Source organism: Fulvia fulva, chromosome 1 (assembly GCF_020509005.1).
Source record: "Fulvia fulva chromosome 1, complete sequence".
NCBI lineage: Eukaryota > Fungi > Ascomycota > Dothideomycetes > Mycosphaerellales > Mycosphaerellaceae > Fulvia > Fulvia fulva.
This window is the reverse complement of record NC_063012.1, coordinates 3,523,989-3,536,105: the sequence shown is the minus strand read 5'-3', so window position 1 is coordinate 3,536,105 and position 12,117 is coordinate 3,523,989. Positions and strand designations below refer to the sequence as shown.

Here is a 12,117-nt window from a genome sequence, read left to right as displayed (position 1 = left end):
AGCTCACGACGTCGTTTGTCGTTAAAGCTAGGACATACAACACGCAACAGCTGGTCAGACATGGCAGCGTTGCAGCGCTACGTAGCCAAAAGTAATGTCCTCGTAACGCGTTTGCGTCCGTGAATGGTTTCTTCTGCGTCCTCCATGCCGCGCCGGTTCAAGAAGGCGCTCCCTCCGGCACACATCGTTAGCTAGTCCCCCACGGATGACGCGCTTGGGAGCGGTGTTGTGGCATGAGGTAAGCTGATGCTATATTTGCTCTCCCGAGCACCGCACCCTGAGCCAGAACCACAATCAAAGAACATCTTGTGTCAAGAAGCCACGGGTCAAGTTGTCAGCTGCCTTGAAAGGGACCAGCATTGTAGTCTCTTCTTGGCCAGCAACAAAGCCCTTCCCGTGTATTTCAGCCACGGGTCATTATCTCGGAGAGGGTGCATTAATTTGCAGGGTTCACGAACTAAGCTTCGAAGAGGACAACTGGCTGGGCTCCTCTTTCCACCTTCCACCTTTACTTAGCCACCCCACACTCACAATCACCCTCACGGCACTCCTGGATATCGCACGATCGGCGCAAAGGTCAGCACTCTGAGACCACCACCACCACCACACACACCACTCTGCTTCTGCATCGCCGCAGTCTCCACCCTCCGATCGGCCATTCTCGCACACTGCGGACGACCGAATACTCGACACTCCTTTGGATCACCTGTGGAGCTCGAGGCAGCCGCAGCACAGCACTCCACCGACCGCCAACAACACAAACATACGCCGAAAAACACTTTGTGCAAGACTAGCTGAACACTAGACGTTGCCTCCCTGGCCACACATACACACAACCCCCCTTCGACCACAACACCAGCATGGCGCAAATCAGAGGTACAGCGGGTTACCACCTCGGCAATCAGCAGAACATGTCGTCTTTTGGCGGACAGACGAGCTCATCTGCAACGAATGACCCTTCGCCACTCGACCAGATCCGAGCCCAGACGAGCAAGATTGAGGACCTCCTGGACACATACTCCGATCCGGTCAAGCCGTACCTTCCCATGATCGGCAGATTTCTGATTGTAGTCACCTTCTTGGAAGATGCTCTGAGGATCTTGACACAATGGGGAGATCAATTGGAGTATCTATACCAATACAGACACAGTGAGTGCCACTCGAGACGCTGCCAAACTTTCAAGGCAGGAGGCCAACCTACGGGGACAACCGACTAATGTGCTTGTGATAGTGCCATGGGGCATCAACCATGTCTTCTTGCTCGTCAATGTCGTCGCAATGACCGCCAGCAGTATACTTGTCATTGCTCGCAAACACAGTGAATATGCTGTGGGTGGCTTGATCGGTGTCGTGATCACCCAAGCGCTGGGCTACGGTCTGATCTTCGACCTCAACTTCTTCCTTCGCAACCTTTCCGTCATGGGTGGGCTGGTGATGGTCTTGTCCGACAGCTGGGTCCGCAAGAAGTTCGCACCGGCGGGCCTGCCACAACTCGACGAGAAGGATCGCAAGATGTACTTTCAGCTGGCAGGTCGCATCCTGCTCATATTCTTGTTCATTGGCTTTGTCTTCGCAGGCGAATGGAGCTTTGGACGTGTGATTGTGATTCTGATCGGCGCTGTGGCATGCATCATGGTTGCAGTGGGCTTCAAGGCGAAGTGGAGTGCCATCGTTCTGGTCATGATTTTGAGCGTCTTCAACATCTTGGTCAACAACTTCTGGACTCTTCACCCTCACCACCCACACAAGGACTTCGCAAAGTACGACTTCTTCCAGATTCTTTCAATCGTGGGTGGACTGTTGCTGCTGGTGAATATGGGACCAGGACAGGTTAGTTTCGACGAGAAGAAGAAGGTGTACTAGAAGCCGGCTTCCTACGTCGTACGAGAGTCGTCGAAACTACTCGCAAAGGCTCTCGAGTATACAGAAAAGAACAGTGATGCGGCAATGTTGATTGTGAGCATTCATGAGCAATCAATGTCGAGCCTAGGCATGAAGGAAATGCGTCTAAGGTCTCGATCGTAAGCAGGTAGACTATCAAAGGACATAAAATGCGAAATGTACAGGTGCATGATGGTCCAATGCGCTCTTCGTTTCGAGTGATTGACGTGCCTACGATTTGCATGTGAACATGTCATGTGTACATGTACCTGTGATGCCAAGAATGTCCCATTGTGTAGAGGGTCCTGCCTCACGTGTCAACTTGAAGCTGCCCCATGTGAAGGGAGAGCTACTACCTAGTTCTATCTGTCGCGACACCTCCGCGTCCAGCTGCAGTGATCTTCCTGTCTTCCTCCTACAACACGCACATACCATATTTCCATACGCCCACCATCATATCATGGCCGATTCGCCGCCGTCGTCGGACCTTAGTGACCCACCGTCAGCCGAATCGGACAATGAGGACCAACTCAGCACCGCAGGCCCATCGTCGCGACCAAGCGTCGACATTTCCCACCTCGACATAGAGCACCTCGCACCACCTGCGAAACGGCGGAAGACGGGACCATCGTCGCTAGGCCTCGATCGGGCGCCCTCTTCGCAGCCGGAGCAGGACGACGACAACGAGAGCATCTCCTCTGATAGCTGGAGCAGTGCGCCGGGTTCGCCCAACGACGACGAGTACAACCTGCGTGACCAGGCGCAGACACAGTGTCTGTGGCGCGACTGCGAGTTCGGGCTGGCCAACAACAACGATGACCTGGTACGACACGTGCAGGGCACGCATTGCGCCACGGGAGGGCCTAAGAAGACCAAATACGTCTGCGAATGGGGCGAGTGTCAGCGCAAGACAAGCAATCACCCCAGTGGCTACGCTCTGAAGGCACACATGAGGAGCCACACCAAGGAGAAGCCATACTATTGTGCGCTGCCAGGTAAGACATCATACAGAAGCGCTGCAGCTGGTCAGGCATCTCTAACAACTTCCCAGAATGTGACAAGGCATTTACTAGATCAGACGCATTAGCGAAGCACATGCGTACTGTGCACGAGCCCGAAGCAGCTAAGGGAGGGCCAGGACACGCCCACGAGCCGACACCGCCTGGAAAGAAGAGCCTCAAGCTGAAACTGAACGGCAGCACGACAAGCAAAGCGCCTGCTGATATGGGCCCAACACACGACGAAGACGGCAACGAGGTCGATCCCTCTCCTCCAAACGACAACATCACATATATGCCCGCTCACCATCCCATCACTGGTCAGCCAGGCTTCATGATACACTATCCGCCGGATATACACTTCACGGCCTGGGAAAGTAGTATAGCCGCTGATCAGCTCATGAGACTGCTCAGGCGACAATTACATTGGGCACAGAAAGAAGCCGACGACTTGAAGAAACAGGTCGATGACCTGGAGGCACAGAAGCGGGAGGAGTGGACTTTGAAAGAGATACTACTCGATGGCTTCCTGGAACAGGAGCTGGCGCAGGCGGAGCGGGCCGATATACTGCAGAACGTCGATCAACGCGTGAGAGATGCGATGGAACGCGACATAGAGCCCGCAAAGCAATTAGCCTGGACGGGGGGCGAGCCACATTGGCGGCGGCCAAATTCTCTGCCGCTTCAGCGGGATGTTGGCATCAATCTGAGCACTCCCGATCGTGCTGGTCTGCAACATAGCACATCGCCTCCGCCAACAGGCATGTCTGGCGGCTTTGATGGCGAAGCTGATCCCTACGACAACTACATTGCAGGTAGAATTGCCGAGTTCGAGGCAAGGGAAAAGATGCGTAGCATGCAAAACACCCCAGCGGAAGTCACTCAGGAACAGCAGCAAGCCGCAGAGGCCGACGCGGTCGGTGCGTTGATGGGCATGAGTAACGGGCAGCAGTCGTGATCAGAGCCTTCGTGGGACTACAGCACAGTATCGTTAGCAGTGATAAATTTGCTGCGCACGGGCCTAACCTGAGCTCAGGGACGAATAGCAAGAGGACTGACCTTGATGGATAGAGCTGCGTGGCGCTAAGCATGACCTTTTATCTGACGCAGAGCCTAAGCTGTCGTTTATGCTTACAACACCACGTATGGTGCCTCCAGCTACCTGACTCCGCCGGTGTCTTGCAGCTGACGGCATTGCAGACCATTGCATACCTTTCTATCTACGGAATGAGGATTGCACGGCCCCTGACCTTTCCGGAGCTCAAATCGTCAATGGCTTTCTGAAAATCCTCGAGCTTATACTGAGTCGTGTGCAGCTTAACTTTGCCCTGCGCTGCCAGAGTCATCAGCTCTACAAGGTCGTTGTAACTTCCGACTAGATTGCCAATGAAATTGATCTCGGCGGAGATTATATCGATTGTTGGGATATCTGGACAGCCTCGAAGTCAGCAAACATTCCCGAAAGATCGGAAGGTCTCCTTACTGATGTTTTCTCCGTAGCCGACCACGTAGTGATTTCCCGCCCTCCTCAGCATTTTGACACCGGTGGATGTTGAGCCGCCTTCTGCTACGAAGTCGATGACGGCCTCCGCGCCTTGGCCATTGGTCAATTCGAGGACCTCCTTTACAAAGCTGCCATCGTCCGTTGCTTGAACGGTGTGATCCGCGCCAATCTGCTTTGCGAGCTGCGAATAGCAGCATCTATATCGTACACGTTGGTTTGCTTGTCTCGTTTGCTGAAGGTGTGAGAAGAGTCTCAGACAATCAACAGATTCCGATATGGCCAGGACCACCCGCTCCGATGATAACGCAGTTGTCGCCTGGACGAAGGAACTTCGCAGCTTTGCTCGCCACATGGTGAGCTGTCAGTCCAGCATCTGCCAAGGCTACAACGTCTGCTGGCTTGAGCTTTGGGTCAAGCTTAACGATCGATCTGGCTGTGGTCTTCATGTACTCTGCGTAGCCACCGTCGACATTGATACCCGGAAAGGTGCTGTTCTCGCAGTGTACATCGTCACCGAAGCGACAAGCACGGCACAGGCCGCAGGTTGCGAGAGGATGCAGGATTACAGGATCACCGACCTCCATACCCGTGACACCATCTCCCAACGCGTAGACCCAGCCGCTATGGCAGCTTCACTCCGGCCTTCTCCTCCCACTGGCCTTCTATGATGTCGATATCGGTTCTGGTAGCTATCTGCGGCAAGTATTAAACAGCGGGATCAAACCAGAGACTTACCTGCAAACGCCAGCAGCACCAATTTTCACGATGACATCGAGCGGCGATTATCTTTGGCTCTGGCGCTTCTTACAGTTCCAGTTTTTGATGATAGCCGACGACTCTTACGTCCTTCATGACTGTGGCCGTGCGCTCACGCTGAAGCTGATGGCTGAGAACAGAGTAATACGCCCTCCAGGATGGCTTGTGCCGTTTCTCTCAACAATGATCCGGATACGGATACCATATGTTATATGCCATTTCCACGTCGGAGGGACTAGCATGAGATCATTGGCGTACAGAAACATACAGTTCCATCTAGGCGTCCTAGACCGAGGCGGACCAGAGATGCAAAGCTCGTTTCCCCTCGTCCGCCAGAAGAAGAGCTATATCACAGCACAGTACCTTCAAGGTGATCGAAGTATCGACAGTGTCGGACAGAATTGGTGGTCGTTGAGTGCTTCCTGCTATACTGATTCGGCAAGCGGGCGTCCGACTCATCGCGAAGGCTGCCACGCTCGGCAGCTAGCAGGATTTCGAAAGACGATTGAAATCATTGCTACAGGTGTAGGACCCGCGGTCTCGTCGAAGCAGAAGATGACACAGCTCGATGACAGACCTCGCACCGTTTGAGGGTGTTCAAATGGAGCCTGCAATGGCTCTATGGCGCGTTACATGGAGTTGAGATCATCTTCCGATGGGTCCTAGCGACACTGCGCCTACCTTCTTATCAGAAGACCACACGAATCAAGACCTGCTGTCAAGTACGCGATGCAAGTCATAATCTAGAACACTGGCGTATGCGCCAACGTGGCGTTGCCTCTTGAAGTCTGCAAATTAAACCGCCATCGCCGTGGGTACCAGGATTAGGTGATACCATGTCTCCTGAACCTCACACATCAGCACACACTGTATCCGAAGGAGGTGCTAGTCGGTCTGTTGGAAGTCGCGAGCAGTATCTCGTGTAGGCCGAGTTTTTACCGGGTCGACAATAACATTGTTGGTGGTATTGTTACAACAAACACGAGTCCACTCGAAGTGAATGCGCCAACAATAAGACACTCCAATAAGTCCCTGCCATTCATGGCTTCTATTGTGAAGTCAGGTCTGGGCGCACACGACACAAGCCGCCTTGAGAATGCGAAGTCATGCTCGAGGATGAGACAAAACTCCAGACAACCTCCCATCACGGTCCCAAAAGCGCGAAACCTCAAGCTTCATCTTCCAGATCACTCCATCGCTTGACCACAATCTCTCCAGCTGACCTCGACAACCATGCCAGCAATCACAAGATCCACAACCAGGCGTGCTCTTGCCGACATCACTCCCGTGGTGCAAGGCCAGCCGTATCAACCGCCGTCCAACTCCACAATGTTCACATGCGCAACTTGTTGGGACGAGATGTCAGGCGAGGTAGCTGTGACCGTTGGTCGCGACTCGCTATGCGAGAAGTGCTTCACGAACGGAATCAAAGCGCAATTCCTGGATGCGATCAAGGACGAGACCAAATATCCCGTCAAATACGGCGCCAACAATATCAACATTCACGACTATGAAAGCTTCTTCACCAAACGCTTTCTCGAAGAGTGGGCAACCAAGGAAAAGGAGTACCAAATTCCGATGCAAGAGCGACTCTATTGCAATCGAATCATCTTCATCATTCCAGCAGAAGACCCGTTCGCTCCCGGATCCTCTACGGCCGCCTCGAAGGCCGTGTGTGGCCACTTCGTTGGTGACAAACGCGGCTGTTTGTCAGACGTCACGGTCTGCAATGGGTGCACTGGACATCTCTGCTCGAAGCGTTCAGAGCCGCTTGACGGGGCCAAGACACACAAGTGTAAGAAGCTGACGGAAGAAGAAGATCCGTTCGGGAAGATGACACGAGGGGTTGACTACCAGATCTGCCCGAATGAGTCATGCAAGATCAAGATGATGCTGTGGGATGGCTGTAACTCCATTCGATGTCATGCGTGCCGCACCTCTCTCTGCTTCGTCTGTGGCAAACAGCCCGCACCCGATCACTTCAGCAAGGGCTGTCCTCGATTTGGGAAGAAGGGCGACAGTCGGGCCATTCACGATGACGTCGCTCGACCTATGCACGACTTTGGCGACATGCTCCAGATTCCCGGGCAGGCGGCTGTCAGCCTGGAGGAGCGCTTAGTCGACGCACTTGTGATGCAGCTTGAGGAGATACACGAGCGCATCTTCGCGGTCCCGGATCCTGGCAATCCTGCTGTGAATCCAGTGCATGACCTCACACACAGTATCACCGACCAGCTGCAGAGGTTTCGAACCACTCTGATCACTCCGGGTCGTTCATTCCGTGGCTCTCGTCGCTTCCAAGATGTGGATAGAGCTATCACCACGGCAGCGGCGCGAGTCGGCGAGGAGGGCTTTCAACTCTTTCCAGGCCTGAGCCTCATCATCGCCAGCTACAGGCAGATCTGGGCCGATGTGCTGACCGAAGACTCGATGATCAGCGCCATCCGCCAGATCGAAGAGTTGGCAGACCGGGGGGCATAGTGACTGAGGCAGGCGTTGCTTGAGGAGAATTACTGCAGTTTGAGCGTACTGTTTAGCATGGGATTGGTGACTTTGGGCATAATGGATAATCGTGGGCGTGGAACCATGTACAATACTAGTATTGTAGTAGCGCTGTAAGATACACTTGCCATACATGCTCGACTTTGATTAATCAAGCTGTGGTTGCGTTTGTGTTTTGGACGGGAATAGATTGCTGTCACATGCTTGCAGCATTAAGTTCAGCGGGCCAACGTCCGACCGAACCACCCGGCCGGATCGCAGTCACGCATAAGGTTCAGCAGTTGCGACACCTCGTTACGCGACGCGACACGTTTGTATTGCACACAGAGGACGATTCGCAGGAATTGGTCCGTTGGCCCCAGTGGAACCACCGGCGAGAAAGCACTTCGCCTGCAGTCCTGAGATCGAAGCGACACCCGCGAGTCCACAAACGCCCCACGACCCACTGCATCATCCAGGCTTCACTATTCACGGCCGAACACCGCACATCAGACGAAGCCGCTGCAGCATGAGATGTAGACCTGATCGCTCTGAATGCAACCACTCAACCCATACTTGCGCGCCTTCTTCCGGAGCGCACTGCCGGCGCAATGTCAGCCGATAAGCCACCACGTTCTGCTGGTGCCCACCACCGATATCTTGCTCAACTCCAAGGATCGCGAGTCGAACACCTCCTATGCTGATCTTGCGGGCACCGAAGACTTCTTGGCCAGCCATGTCTTGCGCGTGCCAGGAGGTGGACAGCCATCGTCAGGCAGCGGCAAGGACGGCAGCAATGCGCGGGAGAACAAGAGCAAGGCGAAACAGTTTTCCACCATTAATGGCAGGACCGTCGTGGTGAAGGACTCTTTCGTCTACAGCAACAAGGGCTTCAAGACGCTCAACCAAGCACAGCTGCTCAGCGACACAATCTACTATCCGGATGTGGCTGATGGGCAGCAATGGCTGGTTTACTACATCTCGCGGCCTCTGATAGGCATATACCAACCGACGCCAATCACCCCTGCTGTCATTACAGATGAGCCAAGTAGGGAGCGAAAGAGGGTGCTTGCAGAGGCCTCCACAGACACAGCAACAGGCTCGACTTTGGGCCCACCTGTACCGAAGAAGAAGGACATAAAAACGTTTGGAGATCTCATGGTACAGTTCCCGATGATCTCCAGGCAAATGCAGAGCGGTCTGGAGAAGATCATTCGTGAGTTCATCGCAGTCAACGACAAGCCGCTTCCGAAACCGAAATCAAGAAGGTCCTCCGTGAGCTCACAGCTTTCTGGGCCATCAATCAGTGACTCGGTCTCAACGATCAAATCATCGCTGTCTGGGATTAGTACCATCCATCCAACATCCCTGGAGCTAGAGCCGGGAGAGGAAACCATGCGAACCTCTCTGGAGACGGCTGTCGTCTCTGCAATTGACCTCTTCCAAGGTGTAGACAAGCAGCAATTGTCCCTGTTGGGTGCCAACACTGAGCTTACTGGACCGGTCGTTGAGCGCATGATAGAGCGGTACATCACCGAACAGGTACATGACCAGAATCTGTTCCCCAGAGTCTGCGCGATACGTCGACCAGATGACAGCGATCTGGAGCACAAGATCCGCAAAATGGCCGATGTTGATATCGCGCAGGTTGGCATCCCTGTGGAAGATGGTATGAAGGGCAAGCGCATGCTGGCAACTCGCCTTAACAAAGGTATCGAGGCATTCAGGCGGATGGGCGTTGCAAGTAGTCCACAAGAAATGCTGGGCATCTTGCTAGCCACGCAGAAGGCCATAACTGCAACCGACCGTGCACAAACTTCGGATGGAGAAGGCGAACAAGAAGCGTCACCTCTCACCATCAACGCTGATGTCCTGGTCTCAATGCTATTGGTTGTTGTGATACGCAGCGGAGTTCGACATCTTCATGCGCGACTACTGTACATGCGTTACTTCATCTTCATCGACGAAGTGGAGAGTGGTGAGCAAGGTTATGCTCTTGCAACAATGGAAGCTGTATTGGTACATCTCTCAAGTGGATCATCTGTGCTGCGAAAGGCCAGCAAACGCAACAGGCTGCTTTGGCAGGCTGTGAAGACTGGCGATACTCATGCATTAGAAGCCATTCTTCAGCCAGAGTGGCATTCTGAGCGTGGATCTTTCACCTCCTCGCCACGTGCACTGGAAGCGCAGTCTTCCGACGATGAAGATATCTCCGACTTATCGTCACACGACAACACAATGCTTGAGCAGTCAGTCGCTAGCTCGACACAAGACTTTGCAGCTCTGAACGGCTCCCTCGGACACGTATTTCCTTTCCAGCGACCTCCGACACCGCCTCCCGAGCAAGCGAACATCAAAGTGAAGAAGCGTGTCTCGATGGCTTCGCTACCTAGAAGTCAGTCTGCATCGTCTGGATACTCATCGAGGTCACACTCACGCCAGAAAAGTATTGACTCTGACATGGGCACGACCATTGGCAGCGATCTATCCACAGAGAAACTCGCACAGACACAAGATGCGGATGGCAATTCAGTACTGATGATGGCTATAGACGCTGGCAAGCATGAAGCTCTGCGGTTCTTGCTCAGTCTACCAGCTCACTTCCGCGTAGACTTTATCATCGAAGACGTCAACAACGATGGAGCCACCTTATTGACTTCTGCTGTTCAGTCTGGGAATCACGTCGTCACTGAAGAGATCATCACCTACCTGGAGAAGCATGCATCTGAGGAGCAGCTGAGCCAGTACCTTCGGACACAAGACGGCAACGGCCGTTGCTTCGCGCATTATCTGTTCCACCAACCTCATCTGATACGACGATTTGGCAAGAAGCTACCGTGGAGGCTAAAAGACAAGAACGGTCAGACTCCGCTGCTCGCACTTTGCAGATCCTACGATCACGAGCAATATCATGTCATGGTCGAAGAAGCTCTGGCATTCTGCACTGATACACAAGGCGATCATGAGCCGCTACATCTTGATGATCATGTCGATGCGAAAGGCAATACACTGCTCCACGTCGTCAATGACATGCAGCTTACTCTCAGGATGCTGAGACACTGCGATTCGGATGTAAATGCTGCAAACGACAAGCGATTCACTCCCCTCATGACGGGCAGCAAGTACGGCCGCATCGATCTGGTGAGAGCACTCTTCGGCGATCCTCGGGTGGACATGACTCTGAAATGTCTTCGTGGACTGACTGCTGTCGAGCTGGCGAAAGATGATGAAATGAGGAACCGTATAGACGACCTGGTACTGCTGTCCACGCCAGCCAATAGTGACGGACGTACCACAACCATTGTACGCTCCTTTTTCGTGGAAGACTGTACGATCCGGCTTGTCCTCAAGTCCGGCGCGCCGAATGCGAATGGAAGTGTCACCGTGACTACTTGCAGGAGGTCAGTGACTGACTTTGAGAAGTTGACAAGATGGCTGGCTATCGAATGCCCTGCAAGCTGGCTCCCTGCGCATCTCAACCTACCATCGCCTTTTCTGATACCGTCGAAGCCTTCGCGAGTAGTCTTGCGTGACATCCAGATCAGGCTCGACCAATTGTTCCATAGTCTACTCACGCATGGCACGTTCTCTACACACGAGCTGGTTTGGGAGTTCTTCCTTGTACCAGAACTGGACACTGACATGCTCAACGAGCGGAGCAAGCGCAAAGCTGAGACTCGTGTAGAGAATGTCAAAGACGACTTCGAGCCAGTCAAAGACACACAAGAGGTCGAGAACTTTGCAGTGTTCTCCAGAGAGCAGGTACGAGGCGTTACCCAAGCAGTCAGAAAGGTCATTCGCGTCACGAACCGGCAGAGGATGATGCACAATGAATGCTTTGAAGCATCGATATTGGCATCGAGTGCTGTATCGACGTTACAGTTCCTGCCTCAGCAATACCTAATGGCTTTCGAACGTTTCACCAAATCGCTGGTGCAAAGCGAGGCATCGCCTTTAGCAGGCCTATACTATGCTCTCCACTCCATCCAGTCTACCAGTACTGCAATGCAGGTCGCCACAGAGCGCCCGGCATACCTCATCGGCAGCATGGCACAAGCACAACGTGCGATCGACAAGAGCAAGAACTCAATCTCCCGCTCCAATCGTTGGACTCCCAACATTGGCTTCTTTGAAGATGCCAAAAAGGCTGTAGCGCTCGAAGCATGGGACAAAGCAGCGAAGGCCCGGGGAGAGCTTGAGACACTGGGACGTGAGCTGAGGTACACGCAGCAGACCATCGCAGGTGATCTGGCCGCCTGGCAGGAGCAGCATGTTAAAGATGGTCGTGCTATGCTAAGAAAGTTGGCAAAGGAGAGCATAGTGAAGGAGCGGGCCAAATTGGAGTCGATGAAGCGAAGCCTGCGCGAGATCACAAAGATGCGGCCGAGCTTAGCGGACGTTGACAATACTGTGTAATAGCATGTATGATAGCAGTAATGTATATTGCAGGGCGTGCCATGGACAAGATCCATCCACAGACATGCAATGTGGATGCAC

At 53.5% G+C, this 12,117-nt stretch overlaps 5 protein-coding genes across 5 annotated transcripts; 4 read left to right on the top strand and 1 right to left on the bottom strand.

The window, feature by feature from the left end:
• Window positions 1–860: 860 nt before the first annotated feature.
• Window positions 861–1,863, top strand: CLAFUR5_00756 (Surfeit locus protein 4; the record flags this gene model as incomplete). Its single annotated transcript, XM_047899904.1, has 2 exons — window positions 861–1,149; window positions 1,232–1,863. The coding sequence occupies 2 exons, from the start codon at window positions 861–863 to the stop codon at window positions 1,861–1,863; spliced, it is 921 nt and encodes a 306-aa protein (XP_047756129.1).
• A 478-nt stretch (window positions 1,864–2,341) lies between these two features.
• On the top strand, window positions 2,342–3,837 carry CLAFUR5_00755 (INO80 complex subunit 1; the record flags this gene model as incomplete). Its single annotated transcript, XM_047899903.1, has 2 exons — window positions 2,342–2,876; window positions 2,933–3,837. 2 exons carry the CDS (start codon window positions 2,342–2,344, stop codon window positions 3,835–3,837), a joined length of 1,440 nt encoding a protein of 479 aa, XP_047756419.1.
• Window positions 3,838–4,099: 262 nt separating this feature from the next.
• Window positions 4,100–4,967, bottom strand: CLAFUR5_00754 (NAD-dependent alcohol dehydrogenase; the record flags this gene model as incomplete). Its single annotated transcript, XM_047899902.1, has 3 exons — window positions 4,100–4,308; window positions 4,363–4,564; window positions 4,689–4,967. 3 exons carry the CDS (start codon window positions 4,965–4,967, stop codon window positions 4,100–4,102), a joined length of 690 nt encoding a protein of 229 aa, XP_047756418.1.
• Window positions 4,968–6,372: 1,405 nt separating this feature from the next.
• Window positions 6,373–7,620, top strand: CLAFUR5_00753 (uncharacterized protein; the record flags this gene model as incomplete). Its single annotated transcript, XM_047899901.1, has 1 exon — window positions 6,373–7,620. The coding sequence occupies one exon, from the start codon at window positions 6,373–6,375 to the stop codon at window positions 7,618–7,620; it is 1,248 nt and encodes a 415-aa protein (XP_047757282.1).
• A 555-nt stretch (window positions 7,621–8,175) lies between these two features.
• On the top strand, window positions 8,176–12,036 carry CLAFUR5_00752 (UPF0507 protein; the record flags this gene model as incomplete). Its single annotated transcript, XM_047899900.1, has 1 exon — window positions 8,176–12,036. One exon carries the CDS (start codon window positions 8,176–8,178, stop codon window positions 12,034–12,036), a length of 3,861 nt encoding a protein of 1,286 aa, XP_047757281.1.
• Window positions 12,037–12,117: the final 81 nt, after the last annotated feature.